At 55.7% G+C, this 20,496-nt stretch overlaps 1 protein-coding gene across 1 annotated transcript; it reads left to right on the forward strand.

The window, feature by feature from the left end:
• Window positions 1-231: 231 nt before the first annotated feature.
• On the forward strand, window positions 232-20,344 carry SETD1A (SET domain containing 1A, histone lysine methyltransferase; the record flags this gene model as incomplete). Its single annotated transcript, XM_081089640.1, has 18 exons — window positions 232-381; window positions 593-688; window positions 2,407-2,677; window positions 3,931-4,052; window positions 4,283-4,512; window positions 4,993-5,839; window positions 5,993-6,772; window positions 7,229-7,405; window positions 7,512-7,599; window positions 8,283-8,440; window positions 8,594-8,681; window positions 10,688-11,023; window positions 15,724-16,746; window positions 17,165-17,337; window positions 17,427-17,537; window positions 17,710-17,829; window positions 19,320-19,457; window positions 19,530-20,344. 18 exons carry the CDS (start codon window positions 232-234, stop codon window positions 19,701-19,703), a joined length of 5,082 nt encoding a protein of 1,693 aa, XP_080945766.1. The 3' UTR covers window positions 19,704-20,344.
• Between the last annotated feature and the right edge of the window lie 152 nt (window positions 20,345-20,496).

The following is a 20,496-nucleotide window of genomic DNA, read 5'->3' on the forward strand; positions in this document are numbered from 1 at the left end:
GAGATGGGCCTGGTGGGCTGAGGGCAAGAGTTGGGAGGTGGAGAGAATGTGTGGTTACGGTGGGAGAGTGTACTTGGAAAATCCGGGGGAGCCACCGGTCCTAGTGAGGTGCGGACCCCGGGGTGATGAGCGAGCCTGGAGTCGGGGCTAGGCGGTGAGGGCAGCAGGGGAGCCGGGCCCCCGAGCTGAACCCCCTTGCGATTCCTCTCGTCGCAGTGTAAATGAGCAAAGATGGATCAGGAAGGTGGGGGAGACGGGCAGAAGACCCCGAGCTTCCAGTGGCGCAACTACAAGCTCATCGTGGATCCTGCCCTGGACCCTGCCCTGCGCAGGCCTTCTCAGAAGGTGTACCGCTACGATGGGGTCCACTTCAGTGTCAACGTGAGTGCCCAGGCCTTTCCGCCCCCGGGAGCCCCCAGGCCCCTTCTCCTGGGGGCTGCTCTGCGCCCAGCACTCCCATGTCCAGGGCCTGCCTCCGAAAAAGTGGTTCACCAGAACCCAGCTCCTTTGCATATGGGTCTCCAAACGGGCTTAGCGCTCAGCCGTGTGGTTTCACCTTGAGCTGTCTTTCTGTTCCTGCTTTCCTTCCTAGGACTCAAAGTATATTCCAGTGGAAGACCTGCAAGACCCCCGCTGCCATGTCAGGTCCAAAAACAGAGACTTTTCCCTCCCGGTCCCTAAGTTTAAGGTACGTGTCTGCTGGTGCCGTGGGGTGGTGGCCCTGGGAGGGAGTGGAGGCTCCATCCTGGCCGTCTCGTCTTAATGTCGCTGAATAAGAGAGTTTCCCAGTGACAGGATCACGGCTGGTCTGACCGTCTGTGCGGCTGTGGGACTGAGTTGTTCTGGACAGGAAATCTATTTACCTTCCAGAAAGGCGTGGGTGAGGTGTCCCAAGCCAGTGGGTGACTCCTTGAATGACATCAAGACATGTTTAGCTGCTGTACTTACCACTGTGTATTCCTGGACAGCATATGTATTCCTTGACAGTGCTCTGGCCTGATACCCCAGTTTCCCAACAAATAAGGGGGTGATCAGGCCAGGGGCTCCATCCCTGGAGTCCTGTTCCTCCCCTCTCCTTTGGCCATTTGATCCTCCACCTTGTGTCAGAGGATTCCATGTCTCTGTCCAGGCAGGGTGCTCATCGGGCCTTGGGCTGGGCCTAGAAAACGGGTGGTTCTTGGCTCTCCTCACTAATTCTTTCTTCTTCACTTTTAAATAAATCATTTGCGGGGTCCCCTTACCCCTTTTTTCACTTGGTGCACTTTCCCTGGACAATCTCTTTCACATCCATGATTTCTACTGTTACCAAAATGTGCATGACTTCTAAGTCTGTTTCTAGCCAAGGTCAGTCTCGAACTCCAAACGTGTATGCCTGGTAGTGGGAAGCTCCATCTGGAGGCCCCACAGACATCTCGGGTTCGAGACACCACAAGCAAATGATCTTCACCCCTTTAATCCTGCGCTCGCTCCACCTACTTGGCTGCACAAGCTAGAAACCTGGCAGTCACCCTAGGACCCTCCTGTCCTTTATCTGCCGCATAGTCTGTCACAAAGTTCTGCGACGCTTTTTCCTAAACCGTTTTGTCTGAATTATTCTATTCCCGTTGCTGTATCTTTCACACATACCCTTGTATTCATCTCACCTGGTGTCCTTGCTTCCATTCTCTTCATTTCATGTTCCACCTGCTGCCATTGTCGCTGTAGTTTTACTATTCTCTTATGTTACTTTTGCTGCCAAGTCCATGTTTTTGTGCATTGACATTTATGATTATTGAGCTGGTCAAGCCTCATCTCCTGCCTTGATGCTGCTCACCTGTGTTCCATCCTCTATACACTCCTCACTTTCTAGGAAATGCTAAGTTATTTCATAATTTCATGGTCTTTTACCAGTAAGTCCTTGTAATTTTGGTGAACTCCTGTCTATCCCAAAAGCCCAGTACGAATGGCACCATCTGTATGAATGCTTCCCTGCTCCTCTCTGGACTCCCAGACGCACTCTGTACCCCTCTGCCGACACGCACCACCGTGGCATAATTGTATGTGTCTCTGTCTTGTCTATTTTCTGACCAGGAATCTCCTTTTTGTTTTTTCATCTCTATATTCCTAGTGCCCGGTCGATGGTAATTACTTAGTGAAAGCAGAGTTAGTGAGATTTCTTTACATCTGGTTTCTTCCATGTGTGTTTATTTCTCAGTTCATACCTTTCTTTTCCTGGTTCTTGCCATTATTCTGTGGTGAAAGAACTCGAGAGAGAGAGGAGTTGAGACTGATGTATCCCTTGTTGGGGTCCCCTGCCCTTGCCCCTGAGTTTTCCAGTCCTCTCTCTCTCGATCTCATGGGTCTCTCCAAAGTTTCCCAAAGGGAAAAGTATTCCGACCGCAGACTTCGTGCTTGTCCCCTCCACAGCTGGATGAGTTCTATATCGGGCAGATCCCGCTGAAGGAAGTGACGTTTGCCAGACTGAATGACAACGTGCGGGAGACCTTCCTGAAGGACATGTGCCGGAAGTATGGCGAGGTGGAGGAGGTGGAGATCCTTCTCCACCCCCGCACGCGCAAGCACCTGGGCCTGGCCCGCGTGCTCTTCACCAGCACCCGGGGGGCCAAGGAGACGGTCAAAAACCTCCACCTCACCTCCGTCATGGGCAACATCATCCACGCCCAGCTCGACATCAAAGGTGAGGCCCCGCCGCTGCCCGGCTGGCTCTGGCAGAGATCGGACATGCGTGTGCCGGTTGGGGTGAGCTGTGATCAGGTTCATGATTCCTCGTCGGAAACTCCTGGGGCCGGATGGGTTTCTGAAATCAGAATTTTACAAACGGATTGTGGTACACGTGTTTTTTGTGTGTATTCGGCATCATTTGGGCTGCACCGGCATATGACTGTTTTTGTAAGAAAGTGTATGCAGGGTCACACTAGGTTGGACAAAGAAAAACTAGAGTAAATAGCCCTGGCTGGTTCAGCTCAATGGAAGGGTCTCAGGTTTGATTACCGGTCAATGGCATGCATCTCAGTTGCAGGGCGTTTGTGGGAGGCAACCAATCGACGTAGCTCTCTCACATCGATGACTATCTTTCTCCCTTCCTACCTTTCTCTTCCCCCCCTCCCCTCCCGTTCACTCTCTTTGAAAAAAACCAATGGCAACTATATCCTCAGGTGAGGATTAAAAAACAAACTAGACTAAATAGCTTCAGCTCAGGTCAGGTTTTAACACTAAATTCCCCAAAATACTAGGTTTTGGAACTTTGGATGGAGAAATAGAGACCTGCGTGTGTACTGGTAGGTGAGGGAAGGAAGCGGTCTGTTAGGGTCGTAGGGAGGGTTGTGGCACGCTGTAGCACAGTGCCATCTAAAGGAGACAGCGGTTAGTTGGCATTAGCCAATGTGCAAGTGGGGATGAGGACTAATAGTGCCAAATAATCTGTGTGGTTTTTTTATTTTAAAGCAAGAAATCAAGGTTTTTGTATCATCTCATGATTTAAAAATGTTACATCTCCCCAAAGTAGTTTTCAGTGATTATGTAAGGCAAATAAAAGTTGATTTTTGCCACCCTCAGTGTATAGGATGAAGAATACGATAGGATCTAGCATTAGACAAGCTGGGTCTGAATTTGAGTTCTGCTACTAACTGACTTTGTGCAGGCCAGTTTTCGTTAAACCTGTGAAGTAGGTGTTCTGATGCTTTTCCCTTCTGGCGATCGTTCAGTGTCGTAACACGTAGAAGAAACTGGGACGTGTTGTACTGTGTGTCGTTTGTAGTAGTTGTTACGTGGAGATGGGGTAGAATGTCCCAGATACAGAGACAGGGAAGAAGAATTGAAGTCCCCAAACCCAAGATCAGCTGGAGGCCCGAGGAGTAAGTGGGAAAGCCATATTAGGAAGGAGTTGTTTTTTCTCTCTGACTCTGTTGGCTCCCATTTCTCTCCCTCTAGGACAACAACGAATGAAGTACTATGAACTGATTGTCAATGGCTCCTACACCCCTCAGACGGTGCCCACTGGGGGCAAGGCCCTGAGTGAGAAGTTCCAGGGCCCTGGTGCGGCCACCGAGACGGTGAGAAGCTTGTGGTTGCCACAGCCCTAGCCACTGGGCACAGTCCTTGAGTGCCAGGACCAGGCCTTGGGAGGCTCTGGACTTCACTGCTAAGTGTAGGAAGAGCCAAGAAAAGAGGCCTAGATGCTTTCAAATGACAGGCAGCGGGGATTCTCAGTTTGGAGAAGGGTGAATTGTTAAATGGTAACTGATCTCTCTTCCTTTCTCCCTGCTCCACTCTCCCCCTCCAGACTGAGTCCCGCCGCCGCGCCTCCTCTGACACAGCTGCCTACCCAGCAGGCACTGCTGTGGTGGGCACTCCTGGCAATGGCACCCCTTGCTCCCAGGACACAAGCTTCTCCGGCAGCCGACAAGACACCCCATCTTCCTTCGGCCAGTTCACCCCTCAGTCCTCCCAAGGAACCCCCTACACGTCTCGGGGCAGCACTCCCTACTCTCAGGACTCTGCCTACTCCAGCAGGTACCGAGTAAACACCCTTTGGGACCCCCAGATTCTGGGAGCTGCCACTGGAAAGAAGAAACGAAGTCGAAAAGGGAGTTGGGAAGAATTTGTCCTAGTTTGTCTGTGGATTCAGCCAACAAATCCCTGTTCTCAGGGAACTCGCTCTAGCTAGGAGCCCAGCAGCATTTAGATCAGGGGTCCCCAAACTGCGGCCCGCGGGCCACATGCGGCCCGCCGAAAACATTCATCCGGCCCGCCCCGCCGGGTGTTTCTGCCGCCGCTGCCTGTTGCTTAGCAGCCGACTAGTTTGTTTTTAAACTATAGTCCGGCCCTCCACCGGTCTGAGGGACAGTGAACTGGCCCCCTGTTTAAAGAGTTTGAGGACCCCTGATTTAGATCTTCCTTTCGGGAGCTAGAAGGGCTCGGGGACTGAGAACCGGGACCGCAGGGCTGGCCACACAGAGCCGAACCCAGCTAACTCCCGCATCTTCTCTCCAGCACCACTTCAGCCTCCTTCAAGCCCCGGCGGTCCGAGAACAGCTACCAGGATTCCTTTTCCCGCCGTCACTTCTCTGCGTCTTCAGCCCCCACGACCACCTCTGCAGCCATCTCCGCCACCACCGCAGCCACCGCCACCTCCGCCACCTCCTCCTCCTCGTTGTCCTCGTCCTCCTCGTCCGCTTCTTCCTCATCCTCTCATTTTCGTGGTTCTGACTCCAACTACCCAGCATATTATGAAAGCTGGAACCGCTACCAACGCCATTCTTCCTACCCACCCCGCCGGGCAACCCGGGAGGAGCCCCCCGGGGCACCTTTTGCTGAAAATACAGCTGAGCGCTTCCCGCCTTCCTACACCTCCTATTTGCCCCCTGAGCCCAGCCGCCCCGCTGACCAGGACTACCGGCCTCCCGCCTCCGAGGCCCCGCCCCCGGAGCCTCCAGAACCTGGTGGAGGCGGTGGTGCCGGGGGGCCCAGCCCTGAGGGAGAAGAAGCTCGGACCTCCCCCCGCCCAGCCTCACCTGCCCGTTCCGGCTCCCCAGCCCCGGAGACCACCAACGAGAGTGTGCCCTTCGCTCAGCACAGCAGCCTGGATTCCCGCATTGAGATGCTGCTGAAGGAGCAGCGCTCCAAGTTTTCTTTCCTGGCCTCTGACACGGAGGAGGAGGAAGAGAACGCCACCACAGGCCCTGGGGCTAGAGACACGGGCATTGAGGTGCCTTCTGGCTCCGGTCACGGGCCCTGCACGCCGCCTCCAGCCCCAGCTAATTTTGAGGATGTGGCACCTACAGGGAGTGGGGAGCCAGGGGCTACCCGGGAGTCTCCCAAGGCCAACGGACAGAACCAGGTGAGGTTGGGGTCAACCAGGGGGGATACCTGGGATCAGGGAGGCAGGGTTGAGTCCAGGGGGAGAGGGAAGGGAACTAGACGAGAACGGATTTGAGCAAAAGCCCAGGGAACAGGCAGAAGCTTTCTGTGACCCTCCTCTGCACCCCTACAGGCGTCTCCATGCTCTTCTGGAGAGGACATGGAGATCTCCGACGACGACAGGGGCGGCTCACCCCCTCCGGCCCCAACGCCCCCCCAACAGCCTCCCCCTCCTCCCCCACCACCCCCTCCTCCCCCTCCCTACCTGGCTTCCCTTCCCCTTGGTTATCCCCACCAGCCTGCCTACCTCCTCCCACCCCGACCGGATGGGCCACCGCCCCCTGAGTACCCCCCGCCTCCTCCGCCGCCCCCCCACATCTATGACTTTGTGAACTCCCTAGAGCTCATGGATCGACTTGGGGCTCAGTGGGGAGGAATGCCTATGTCCTTCCAGATGCAGACCCAGATGTTAACTCGGCTCCACCAGCTGCGGCAGGGCAAGGGATTAACTGCTGCCTCGGCTGGTCCCCACGGTGGGGCCTTTGGGGAGGCCTTCCTCCCATTCCCACCCCCACAAGAGGCAGCCTATGGCTTGCCCTATGCTCTGTACACACAAGGGCAAGAAGGCCGAGGGGCATATTCCCGGGAGGCTTACCACCTACCTTTGCCCGTGGCAGCTGAGCCCCTGCCCTCTTCACTCTCGGGAGAGGAGGCCCGACTACCACCAAGGGAGGAAGCAGAGCTGTCAGAGGGCAAGGCCCTGCCGGCAGCGGGCACTGTGGGCCGCGTGCTGGCCACCCTCGTCCAGGAGATGAAGAGCATCATGCAGCGAGACCTCAACCGCAAGATGGTGGAAAATGTGGCCTTTGGCGCCTTTGACCAGTGGTGGGAGAGCAAGGAAGAGAAGGCCAAGGTGAGGGCCAGTGCCTGGGACTAGGGAAACTTGGGGCTCCACACCGCTCAAGATAGGGGGAGGATCAGGCACGTAGACAAGACGGGGCTCTGGTTGGATGGGATTGGGGCACAGAGAGCAGTAGGGAAGCATGAGCCTAAGAGCCTGAAGAACTGTCCTGGCCCCACTGCCTCCTCGCAGTGGACCAGGCCCTTCAGCGTCTGTGGGCTTCAGTCTTCGTGTCTTCGTGTGCAGAGTGGGAAGGACAGGAGCTGCTTCCTAAGATGGATGGGACTGAGTGAGCAGACTTGTGAGGAAGTGCCTCTGCAGGGGCTGGTGCAGGGGAGGTGGCACAGATGTGCATCAGATGGAGGAGCGAGGAGATGCCGTTCTCTTCCTGCGGCCTGGGCGTAGTTCCAGGCAGGGGGCAGGAGGGAGCACCTGGGTTCTGAGGCTCAGCCCCGCTCCCGCCTGCAGCCATTCCAGAACGCAGCCAAACAGCAAGCCAAGGAGGAAGATAAAGAGAAGACAAAGCTCAGAGAGCCAGGCCTGCTGTCCCTCGTGGACTGGGCGAAGAGTGGGGGTACCACAGGCATCGAGGCCTTCGCCTTCGGGTCAGGACTGCGGGGGGCCCTGCGGCTGCCTTCTTTCAAGGTACCAGAACGGTGGTCTTGCCTGGGAGGGTGGGGACGGGGCAGCCCCTCCTTGGGTACAGGGAGTGTCTGAGGTCCAAGCGGCTCTGTCTCTCCCCGTCCCGCAGGTAAAACGAAAAGAGCCTTCAGAAATTTCCGAGGCCAGCGAGGAAAAGAGGCCGCGGCCTTCCACTCCCGCTGAGGAAGATGAAGATGGTGAGTGGGAAGGTCGGGGAGAAGGAGATAGGGGAAAGGTTATTTAGATTCTGATAAGGAAAGCAAGAGGCAGGGAGGAAGGTGTCTTAAAGGCAAAGAGCCAGGTGGAGATGTTGGTAAAAGGTTAAAATAAAGCAGTTTTGAGAGATGTGAAAAACTTCAGATGGGACAGTCCTGGATTTTAGTTACGGTTTTTACACTGGTCTGTTGATTTAAGTTTTCTGTATTTTAATTTTCCTTTTGTAAAATAGAGATAATAGCTTTCACATCTAAAGATCACAGAATTTCAGCGTTAAATAGGTTAAGCTCTTGTGTGCCTTCTTACCAATTTGCCTAAGTTTAAGCTATTGGTTGACAGTTTGTGTCTGGAAAACTTCCTCATTGAGTCTGATCTGCTTGCCTGGAAGCCCGTTGGCCTTAGCAGTATGTTCTTGGGCCAGGCTTCTGCCCAACCCAGAAAACAGTGAAAGATAAAATGAGTGTGATATGTGTAAAACTGTAAAATATAAGGTATTGCTGAGGGTTTTGTGCTAAACTTCAGCTTCTTGTCTATAAAACGAGGTCTGTCTGGTGGGCCTGGGGGGAGATCAGCGACAGTGTGTGCACAGCCCCTTTCCCAGGGCCGAGCACTGGTAACTCACTGCCGATGGTACATTGTCCTAATACCACTCACCTGGGCCTAGACCCTGAGCGAGAGAAGGAGGCTGCAGAGTCAGGACGGCCAGGGACCAAGCCCCAAAAGCGAGATGAAGAGCGAAGCAAGACCCCGGGCAAGCACCGCAAGTCCTTTGCTCTGGACAGCGAGGGGGAGGAGGCGTCCCAGGAGTCCTCCTCGGAGAAGGTGAGGAGCCAGGGCACCCGGTCCCTGCCAGGAGCCTACTTCCTGTGTTCCTGTGCCCATGGCCACTTCCCTGTGAGCTGGAACCAGGCGGCTGTGCCTTCTAGAGGACCAGTTGCCCTTTCCTGTTAGTCCCTGTTTATCCCTTTCCTTGAGGAGGAGGAGGAGGAGGAGGAAGACGAGGAAGATGACGATCATGAGGAAGCCGTGGATACTGCAAAGAAGGAGGCAGAGGCCTCCGATGGTAAGCACGGGCAGCACAGAGAATTCTGGGTGGGGAGAAAGGGCTGCCACCTGCCTCGTCCTTTTCTGAACCCACGTGTTGCTGCTGGATTTGTGGCCACCGTTGTCCTCCCCCAAAACAACTACCCTTTGGTACCCTCAGCTCATTGTAAACAACGACCCCGACACCCAGAACGTTCTCTCCTGCTTACCTCTGCTCCTGAAACAGGGCTTCCCCTGAAGACAACCCAGTAGAGCCTGTTTCTTTTCCCAGGCCCTTGAAATAGAGGTTGCATTCTCTTGCTGCCCTTGGATGCTATCAGAGCGAGCCTTCCCATCTCTGAGCTCTGCTCTTCCTTTAGGGCTCAGCCCCTGAGCCCTGCCTCCCTCTGCTCCCTGCCGCTGCCCTTACCAGACACAGCTGTGCTCTTCGGTGGAATACCTGTTGTTCCTCCACATTTACTGAGGCTTGGGTACACGGTGTAGTCTTTCTTTTCATTCCTTTGTTTAGAAATACATAGGTTAGGGCCGTGGTCAGCAAACCGTGGCTCGCGAGCCACATGCGGCTCTTTGGCCCTTTGAGTGTGGCTCTTCCACAAAATACCACATGCAGGTGCACGTACAGTGCGATTGAAACTTCGTGGCCCATGCGCAGAAGTCGGTATTTTGTGGAAGAGCCACACTCCAGGGGCCAAAGAGCCGCATGTGGCTCGTGAGCCGCAGTTTGCCGCCCACTGGGTTAGGGGAAAAGTCAGGGTTACTGCTGTTTGTATGGAAAGTAATCCAAAATAATAATAAAAGGATAAACTGTGCTTCACATACTCGCAACTTGTAACCCTACTTTTCATCCAGCCTGTCCGTTGAGCCCCTGTTCTGCCAGGCTCTGTTCTCGGTGTTGGGGACACATCAGTGACCGGGAGGGGGAGACATGACAGACAAGTGAACAAATAGTAGCACTTGAGATGCAGATATGTGTTTTGAAGAAGATAGAATAGGTTAATGAGGCAGAGAGTAACAGGGTGGGAGAACTGGGGAAAGATGGTGCCATTTCTGCAGAGGCCAGATCGGGGAGACTGATGGTCTGAGAGCCTCTTTTCAGTAAAGTGCGGGCAGAGTTCCCTGCCAGGAGCGCGTGTGTGCGGCCCCTACACATCCACTTGGCCCAGACGCCTTCCGGTTTCACCACCTCCGTGTTTCTTGAATTGTCGCCTGAGATCCTGCTGGCCTGCCTTTCTCCCTGAGAGGCTGCAGCGGTTTTGGATGATTTTCCTGTCTCCGTTTCCATGCTTCCCTCCATTCCCAGCCGTTTTCCAGCCTGTCGATGGAAACGCACACCGGCCTCTGTAAAGTCCTTTCCTGGCTCCCTGGGTTCCACAAGGCGACTCCTCAGCCTGACACTGTAGGCCACTTATAATCCAGCGCTTGCTTATCTGTTTGGGGTCATTTTCCAGACCCTCCCTGGCCACCAGTACCTTCTGTTCTAGTTTACCCAATTATGTTCCTCAAAGACTGCAAAATTCTTAATTTCTTAGAGCCCGACAATGTATTATCACATCCTAGAAATACAGAGCTTGTAACAGCCCTAAGCTGATTCTACCCTGGAATCCATTCAGTCTGTTGCCCAGGAAGTGTCTATAAGAACCTCTGTGGGAAAAGCTTCGGTAGTTTGAGAGGACTGCTCACCAGCTCTCAGTGCCCCATCTTCTCTTAACCTTTGACATCCCTGCTTAGCCCCACGTCTGGTTGGTGAACTCCTACTTGTCTTTCTTGACTTCGGCATCTCCTTCACAGGGATGCCTTCCTTGACTTGACCCTCCAGGCAGAAATCAGGGTTTCCCTTTGCCAAGCTCCCTAGCCCTTCCCAGAGGCTTAGCACACTCTGAACCAGTTGTGTGCTTACCCAGCTCCTTGAGGTGGGGGCTTCCCAGCACCTCGCACAGAGCCCAGCACATCCACAGCAGTGAGTCAGTGACTGAGCCAAGTGAGGGATCTTCCCATCTCGCCTGATTGCCCCTTCTGGATTTCCAGGCGAGGACGAGGGAAGCGATTCGTCCTCCAAATGTTCTCTGTATGCTGACTCAGATGGTGAAAATGATAGCACCTCGGACTCAGAGAGTGGCAGCTCGTCCAGCTCCTCGTCTTCCTCATCTTCCTCCTCATCCTCATCCTCGTCATCCTCATCTGAGTCCTCTGAAGAAGAAGAAGAGGAAGAAGAGCAGCCAGCAACCATCTCCTCAGTGTCACCGCCACCTAGAGACGTCCCTGTGCCCCTGCCAGCACCTGTGGAGGAACCCAAGCCAGAGAGGATCGCAGGCTCCCCCGTCACACTGCTCCCTGAACAGAAGCCTCCAGCAAGGCCTGCAGGTAGGTGGTGTGAGCGACTACATTCAGCGGGTAGTTGGGTCAATAGAGCTGAAGAAAGAGCAGTAGGCTGGAAGTGAGGTAGATATTTGAGAGTAGTGAAAGTATGGTTGTGAAAATATGTGTGCCCTAGAACAGCCGTCGCCAACCTTTCGGACCTCATGGACCACCAGTGGTCTGTGGATCGCTGGTTGGCGACCGCTGCCCTAGAGGATGTTTGGGATGAGAGAAGGGGGCCAGAGCCTTATAGTCTTATAAGAGACAGGTGGGCGCCCTAACCAGTTTGGCTCAGTTGATAGAGCGTCGGCCTGCGGACTGAAGAGTCCCAGGTTCGATTCCGGTCAAGGGCGTGTACCTTGGCGCAGGCACATCCCCAGTAGGGAGTGTGCAGGAGGCAGCTCATCGATGTTTCTCATCAGTGTTTCTACCTCTCTATCCCTCTCCTTTCCTCTCTGTAAAAAATCAATAAAATATATTTTTTAGGTAAAAAATAAGAAGAAAAAGAGAGAGAGAGACAGGTGGGCAAAGGGGAGCCAGCAGAGGCTGAACAGGAGTGATCAGATCAGATGGGCGGGAAGGAAAGTGGGAAGCTTGGAGTTTCTGAAGGAGGGAGTGGCTTGTATCAGCAGGTCACATGAGAGTCTGTAAGATAGGAAAGGTGTCTGTTGGATTTGGCAGTTAGGTCACTGGTGACCTTATCAATTTCATAGAGTGGATCAGACTGGAGCCAAGTTATGGCAGTGAGGACAGGCAATAGAGATAACCAATCTTCTGCGAGGGTAGACTAGTCTTGTGAACGAAAAGAGAGTTGAGGGTTGTAATTATATTAGCATTTATTGAGTAATGAGCCTGGCACATTGCAATTTTATTTTCTCATTCAATTTACATAACATTCTTTTTTAATATATTTTTATTTATTTCAGAGAGGAAGGGAGAAGGAGAGAGAGAAACATCAATGCTGAGAGAGAATCATTAATCGGCTGCCTCCTGCACATCCCTTACTGGGGATAGAGCCCAAAACCCAGGCATGTGCCGTGACCAGAATTGAACCTGGGACCCATCAGTCTGCAGGCTGACACTCTATCCACTGAGCCAAACCAGCTAGGGCTTTTTTTTTTTTTTAATTATTTTATTTTTAATCCTCACCAGAGGATATTTTTTCCATTGATTTGCTGAGAGAGTGTCAGAAAGAAGGAAAGACAGAGAGAAACACTGATGTGAAAGAACCACATTGATTGGTTGCCTCCTGCATGTGCCCCGACCAGGGCCCGGGCTGGGGAGGATTTTTTAAAGCCTATGTACGTTCCCTTGACCAGAGTTGAACCCGGGACCCTTTGGTCCACAGGCCAGTGCTCTATCCACTGACCCACATCAGCTAGGGCAATCCTCACAACATTCTCATTCCCATTTTACACATGAGGACTTCGAGGTTCAGTGAGATACTCAAGTTACCCAGCTGGGATTGGAGAGACAGCAAGCAGCAGGGTTGTGGAGGGTTAGTTTTACAGAGTAGGTGAACTTGAGCATGTTCATACACTGAAGGGAACAGGGAGCAGGTAGATGAACCAGGAGAGAGAGGAATGCTTGCTGGATTAGCATGGGGGGAAGCGGGGTACTCTAGGTCTGAGGCTAATCTGTAAATAGGAGGTAAGGAGATGTGGGGTTTCATGCCTGAAGGCTCCTTTTTCACTTTGCAGTAGGAAAGTGGGACATTTTCTGAGGCTGAGGGGCTGGGTGGAGTAGGAGCCTTGGGAAGAGAAGAGGGTGGGAGTGAGGATGCAAGCTGACTGGATTTGCCACAACTCAGAAGCCCTGCTGAGGCTGGGGGTTATGGGTCAGGGAGGAGAGAGGCCGGGTGGGGTAGAGTCAGGATTGGGGGTCTGCAGGGTAGAGGTGGTAGAAGGATGTAGGAAGTTCTGTGAAAGGAGAGGACAAAGTGAGGGCCCTGCAATTAGGGCCTGAGAAAGAAAGAAGCTAACTTAGGAGGGCGACAGGCTGGAGGGAGGTAGAAGGACGGGACATTGAAAAGGTCCAGTGGGCCCTGGCCAGTGTGACTCAGTGGTTACAGCGTCACCCCGCACCAAAGGGTCTCAGGTTCGATTCCTGGTCAAGGGCACGTACCTGGGTTGCAGGTTTGATCCTTGCTCAGGGTCGGGGCGCATGTGGGAGGCAATCAATTGATGTAGTCTCTCTCAATCGATGTTTCTCTCACTCTCCCCCACCCTCCCACTCTCTGAAGAGCAATGGAAAATATACCTTCAGTGGTGAGGATTAACAAAAACAACAACAAGAAAAGGTTCAGACTGAAAGGACCTGGGAATGTGGTCAGAGCGTAAGGAGTGTAAGCTTCAAGGTGGAGCTATTCTAGAAGGTGATAAAGCCAGGTGTGTGACTGGAGGGTAGCTGAGGAGGAAGGAGGTTGCTGGAGATGTGAAATTGGGTAAGTAGGTGGGATATCAGAGTTCCGGAAATAGATGGCAAGGGTGGGAGAGGAGAAGGCCGATCCCTTAGTTTTTAGGAATGATAGGGAAATGCAAGTTGCCAGGGACACACTGATTAGAGGACTGTGTGGTCCGATGGCAGGAGCCTGGGACAGGGTTTGTCTGGTGGAACCCGAAGACGGACCTGCTGCCTTTAGGACCTGCTTTTCTTCTGTCTTCCAGTCTGGTTCATTCTTCTTCTGCAGATGGACTTCCTCTGCCCCACAGACACACCCACTCCTGCCCTAGAGCCTCACTCTCAGGGAAGTTTCTGGTTGGGCTGGCGTGGGTCGGGTAGCCATCAGTTAATGAGGGTCAGTCATGCAGTAGACACTGGCTTCTGGGAGTTGTGTCCACTAGGAAGGTGCCCCAAAAGCTCTCTCCCTAAATGGAAGGCGTGGCCCGGGAAACGTGTGCAGAAGCTGAGCCAGGAAGGGCCTTTCTTCTTCGTAAGAGCCAGGCTCCTGGAGGAGGGGCCGGAGGGGAGGCTGTTCCAAAACGCTGGAGAGAAGTGATGAGAGGACTCCACCTGGAGAACCTGGGACGAGCACCCCAGGGCCTTGCTAGCTTCAGAGTGGACACCAGGCGGTGTCCAGAGCCTTGGGACATGCAGGCTGCAGGCTTTGCTGAGGTTGCCAGATTGGGGAACATCTGTTCGGGCGTTGGACACGTGTGATAACTGCCCGCGCGGGCCGGGCCTGTGCTGGCTGCCCTTTAGCTCTGAGCGGTGGCGCTCGATGTGAAACCACTGAGTCCCAGTGCAGAGCGTCCAGGCCAGCGTGGGGCCGTGGGGAAGAGGACAAACTCGACTGCCTGCCGGGGGGTAGATCTTGCTCTGGCATTTGCTGGCTGTGTGACCTCGACCTGCTCCTAACCTCTCGGCCTCAGTGTCCTTCTCTGTCAAATGGGGTCAACAGCAGTGCCCGTCCCCTAGGGTTGTTGTGAGAATTAAACGAGTTAATATATGTAAAGGGCTTGGGTTAGTGCTTGGCATCAAATATGAGCTATTCATCTATTGCCGCCAACCAGAGGACAGACCATGGGGAACCACCAGTCTTCTGGTTCTGAGAGGAAGGTGTTACCCATGTTTGAGGAAGTCAGGGGAGCCTTCACAGAGGAGGTGGCATTGAGCTGGGCCTCGAAGCTGCATGTCAGCTTTCCCAACAGGCAAGGGGAGAGGCATTCCAAACGAAGGGAACCTGTAAGCGAAGGGCCAGAGGTCGGAAAGGCCATGCTGGGGTGGTGGAACCTGGATGAGAGGGCAGAGCGTGAACTGGCCTCCTGAGATTGTCTGATGGGTCAGATCGGCAAGACGGGCTGCCCAGGGAAAGGCTGTGTGTGTTGAGCAGTGTTGAGATCCCTTTGTTCTGCAGCAGACTTTCCGGGGAGGGCAGGGCGGGGGGGGGGGGGCAGCAGAGGGAGGGTGTGCTCCTCCTGTGCGGTTGTTGGGGAGACAGCATGGCCTGTTCAAGGATCCTGTCCCTCCCTAACTGCCCGCACCCTTGGATCTCAGCGTTACCTTCAGCTTCTCTAGGAGCACTTCCTGGCCTCTCCTCACTTGGGTGAACCCCCAGCGATGTTTGGGGGAAAGTGGGAGGAAGGCAAATTTTATAAAATATTTTACCACAAAGATTCAGCTTCTTATATTGTACCTTTTTCACCTCACTAAACAGAATACTGTTTGTGGTTGAAATGATGGGTAGTTTAATTCAGACCTGGCTCATTGTATCCTCGTAAATGCAGCTGGCAAAAATCGTCTGGGTCTGTGTGCCTGCTTGTCGGATGTAGTTCTGTCACCACCAGTCTTGTAAAAAGGCTAGGGTCCGAGTGTTCGTCGCCGTAGAGCCCCACCCCACCCCCACTCCTCACAGTTTGGCTGTGCATTGTTTCATGTCATTGTGTCCATTGCACTTAACCTCCGAGTGCTGTGCAAGGGTCTGCTCCACGTGCTCTCCCTGACACAGGTGGTGCTCAGGGCATGTGGGGTGTGTGAGTGACAGGTGTAGAGTCCCTCCTGGCCGTGCAGGCGAGGCCGGCAGCGTGGGCCCTGAGCGCAGGCGTGTCTGCTGGCAGCCGAGGGGAGCATGAGTGCGGCCTGTTGAAGGGCAGCTGGGTGTGGACTCCCCGGTGAGGCTGGCCAGCCTCAAGCTCCTGACGAATCTCAGTCTCATGATGTTGGGCCAAGAAGCTGACCCTCTCCCTTCCCTGTGCTTCCTTCCCTAGGTGCCACTGAGGAACCAGCACCCAGTGTGCCCCAGCCTCCCCCAGAGCCCCCGGCTGGGCCCCCAGCCCCTGCTCCCTGCCCCGACGAGCGCCCCTCCTCTCCGATCCCTCTCTTGCCCCCACCCAAGAAACGCCGGAAAACCGTCTCCTTCTCTGCTGTGGAGGAAGTGCCAGCCCCAGAACCTTCCCCAGCTGCCCCCCAGCAGGTCAAGGCTCCTGGCACCATCTCCCGCAAAGCCCCCCGGGGCGTGGAGCGGACCATTCGCAATTTGCCCCTGGACCACGCATCTCTGGTCAAGAGTTGGCCCGAGGAGGTGTCCCGAGGAGGTCGGAGCCGGGCTGCAGGCCGAGGCCGCTCTACCGAGGAAGAGGAGGCTGAGCCAGGGACAGAAGTGGACCTGGCGGTGCTGGCCAACCTGGCCCTGACCCCAGCCCGACGTGGGTTGGCTGCCTTGCCTATTGGCGATGACTCAGAGGCCACAGAGACATCGGACGAGTCAGACCGCCTGGGCCCTCTGTTCAGCCACATCCTCCTGGAGCACAACTATGCCCTGGCCATCAAGCCTCAGCCCTTCGCACCGTCCCCGCGGCCGCCGGAGCCAGCCCCTGCCCCTGCAGCCCTCTTCAGCTCCCCAGCAGATGAGGTCCTGGAGGCCCCTGAGGTGGTGGTGGCTGAGGCCGAGGATCCAAAGCCGCAGGAGGAGGGTGAGGAGGAGGAGGAGGAGGAGTCTGAGTCGTCTGAGAGCAGCAGCAGCAGCAGCAGCAACGGGGAGGGGGCCGTCCGGCGGCGCAGCCTCCGTTCGCACACTCGGCGCCGGAGGCCACCCCCGCCACCCCCTCCCCCACCGCCTCCCACCTTTGAACCCCGCAGTGAGTTTGAGCAGATGACCATCCTGTATGACATTTGGAACTCAGGCCTGGATTCGGAGGACATGGGCTACCTGCGGCTCATGTATGAGCAGCTGCTGCAGCAGACGAGCGGGGCCGACTGGCTGAACGACACCCACTGGGTCCATCACACCAATATCCTGAGCCGGAGGCTGCCTTCCCAGGACAGGAAGAGAGGCCCGGGAGCGGGGCGGGCTTCCTGCGGGCACTCGGGGGCAGTGTTCTCTTCAGACGCCTTCTAGTGTCTGCGCTCCTCTTCCTCCCTGTCCACGTCTTTCGCCACCGACCTTCGGCCTGGGTCCTTCTCCTCTGGCTACCTGGGTGTTTTCTCTCTGCCTCCTGCCTCTTGTCTGCCTCCCAGAATTTTTCTGGCAGAAAAGGTGGCCCAAGACTTATTTCTCTCATCTTTCTGTCCTCCTCATACCAAGTATGCTCGGGGCTCCAGCCAAGGTCAGTTACCCTCTCCTTGGGCTGGGACTGGAGGGACGGGGGAGTGGGGCCCCAGGGACCTGGCCAGTGCGGAGCCCATTCTCTTCCTTAACACACCCCGCACTCACCAACCTGAGCGCCCCCAGACGCAAGCGGCGGCCCCAGGACGGGCCCCGGGAGCACCAGACGGGCTCGGCCCGCAGCGAAGGCTACTACCCCATCAGCAAGAAGGAGAAGGACAGGTACCGGGACGTGTGCCCTGTCTCAGCCCGGCAGCTGGAAGGGGCGGACACTCAGGTGAGCCCTGCCCTGGCATATGGCCCTCCGGCATCCTCTTCCCATTGCTGCTCCCGTCACTTACCTCCTCCTCCGTCCGGCTCTCGCAGGGGACTAACCGTGTGCTTTCGGAGCGCCGATCTGAGCAGCGGCGGCTGCTGAGTGCCATTGGCACCTCCGCCATCATGGACAGTGATCTGCTGAAGCTAAACCAGCTCAAGGTGAGGGGCGGGGGCTCCAGCAGGGGAGAGACTCACTGGAAGGGCAGCATCCTGGGGTCCCCTCGGGTGCGGAGGGGTGAGTGGCTAGAGCACCCTCCCGCCTGGAGAGCTGCAGGGAAGCCAGGGGACAGGTGGGGGGGCACCCAGCAGCAGTCTGCCTTCTGCCCTCTAGTTCCGGAAGAAGAAGCTCCGGTTCGGCCGGAGCCGGATCCACGAGTGGGGTCTGTTTGCCATGGAGCCCATCGCAGCTGATGAGATGGTCATTGAGTATGTGGGTCAGAACATCCGCCAGGTGAGCAGCCCCACACCCAGCTCCCAACCCACCGGCACCCTGGGATGCTGACACGAGACCCATCCAACTCTGGACAAAGCCCCACATACCCTCCTGCCCAAGGCCTAGCCATTGACACCACTTCCTCCCTCCCTCCTTCCCTTCCTTCCTCCCTCCCTTCTGTTCTAGTAATGGGCACTAGTAAAGCAGTAAACTGGATGTTAATGATGCAGCAAGAGCCAAGGCTAATAGTATCTCTCTCTTTAAGGACCTCAGTTTAGTGGGGAAGACAGGCATTGAACAAGTAACTACAGTAAAGGATGGTGTTTGCTTGTTACAAAAGGGGAGGTTCGGAGAGACTGGGTGGTTGGAACACAGTGATGTTACACCGGGAGCCTAAAGGATGTTGAACTCCCCGGGCTCAGGTGAGGGAGGCACAAGGAGGGCGCTGTGGCTGATGGGAAACTTGGGTCAGGCAGGGACATACAGCAGGAGGGGCAGGGGAGGCCAGGCTCCCCAGAAGTTAGGAGCCACATGAATGAGTTTAGACCGATGGTGAGAGAGGAGGAAAGTTGCTGTGAAGTGTTAAACAGGAGAGGACTTGGGAGGTTGTGGGCTCCCTCTGGCTGCAGTGTGGAGAGAGAACTAGAGACAGCAGTGCGGTGGGAGTGGGGGCTGTTGCAGAGATCCCAGTCCAAGGTGGGCTTCCTGGGCTACGCAGTGGCAGCCAAGGTAGCAGGAGTCTGTGGGTCCAAGGCAGCTGGCAAGACAGGCAACCCCGTTGGCTTTGCAGAGTGAGAGCAAGGGGGGCGGTGAGGCCATTTCTCAGGGCGCTGCCTCTAACAGCTGGGAGCAGGAAGGGCTGCCAGTGAGGAGGAGGAGGAGATGTGTGGTTCAGATGAGTTCCGATCGGAGCTTCTAGAGGAGGCACCAGCAGCTCCCCTGAGGTGGCTCTGGCTGCAGAGGGAAGCTAGGGAGGAGTCCCGCACCGAGCCAGCCGCCGAAGCCCTGGGAGAGACCACCCAAGGGAAGGGCGCGGAGGTTGTGGAGCCCGTTTTCTGGGAAATAGCAGTTGCTCCTCCTGCAAGAATCTGGGTCCTAATGTGGACAACCAGCAGCAGCCTTTTTTGGAAAGAGGGTCCTGGGAGGAGAGATGAGTAGAATTCAGTCCGTGAAATGACCACTCACCTTGGGAAGTGCCACAGTCCCACGGTAGACTGGGGGCCAGGCAGACACTCCAGGAGCAGCCAGTGCCCAGTGCCCATGTCCCTGGGGTCCTCTTGGGTAGCTAATAATGGCAGTGAAGGTGTAGGGTTGGCCACTAGAGGGAGGGCTCCTGGGAGCCAAGTCAGGAGTGTCCACAGGTGGGGTTAGTGGGAGCCAGAGAGAGAGCTACAGACCCAGGACAGGTCATTGTGGCCCCAGGATGGCAGCTGAGAGACTGCAGACCCCCAGTCACAGAGGCTACCCCCCGAGGGGCAGTCCCTGACCGTCGCACCCCATCCCACCAGATGGTGGCCGATATGAGGGAGAAGCGCTACGTGCAGGAGGGCATTGGCAGCAGCTACCTGTTCCGGGTGGACCACGACACCATCATCGATGCTACCAAGTGTGGCAACCTGGCGAGGTTCATCAACCACTGCTGCACGGTGCGCTGGGGCCTGGCCAGGGCGGTGGGGTCCAAGCAGAGGGCACCCAGCTCACTCTGCTCCCTCCTGCAGCCCAACTGCTATGCCAAGGTGATCACCATCGAGTCCCAGAAGAAGATCGTGATTTACTCCAAGCAGCCCATCGGCGTGGACGAGGAGATCACCTACGACTACAAGTTTCCGCTGGAGGACAACAAGATCCCGTGTCTGTGCGGCACCGAGAGCTGCCGGGGCTCCCTCAACTGAGGTGGGCAGACGGGCGCCCACCCCCTATTTATTCCCCTTGGTGCCCTGAGCTCCCAGCACCCAGCCTTAGTGGGCTCAGGAGGGCCCACATGCCCCATCTCTGAATATGGAGTTGGGCCCCTGAGCCCTGCAAGGGAGCCTCAGTCCCTTAAGGCAGCGTCTGCCTCCCCTGTCACCCCTGCCGCCCACCCCCTAATTTTTTTCTTTGCGGAGAAGAAGCTGTAAATGTTTTGTAGCTGCCAGAGCTGTTTCCTGTGGAAACCTGGGGTGCCAGCCTGTATAGATCCTGTTCTCGGGGCTGCACAGCCCTCTTGCTTTGCGTTCATGGGGACTTCCCTTCTGTGCCCTGCGTGCACCCCTCCCCAGTTTAGGGGTCTCTAGGGGCAGTGGCCATGTTCTCCCCCTGGGGAGGGGGGCCCTGTGCCTCCCAGTCCTGGGGACTCCGTGCCTGGAACCCTGCCTCATCTTCTGTTCCTGCCAGACCCTGTGGGTCACCCTTCTACCCTGGTGTCTAAGCTCTGGTTGGGCCAGGCCAGGATGGCGGGGGGAGCGGGCCCTTCCTTTTGGGCTGGATTGTACATATGTTAATAGCGCAAACCCAATGCCACATTTTTATAATTGTGATTAAACTTTATTGTACAAAAAGTGCTTGGTCAGTATCTTTGGGAGAGTAGGGTGGGATGGGGGTTGAGGACGGGGTGGGGTAAGTGAAGAGGGGGAAGTGGGTGGCCTGGGGTTGGGGTGGGTAGAGGGGCTATGGGGCAAGAACCCAGACCCGCAGACAGCCACCATT

The sequence above is a fragment of the Myotis nattereri genome (genome assembly GCF_964212035.1).
Source record: "Myotis nattereri genome assembly, chromosome: 4".
In the NCBI taxonomy this organism is placed as follows: Eukaryota; Metazoa; Chordata; class Mammalia; order Chiroptera; family Vespertilionidae; genus Myotis; species Myotis nattereri.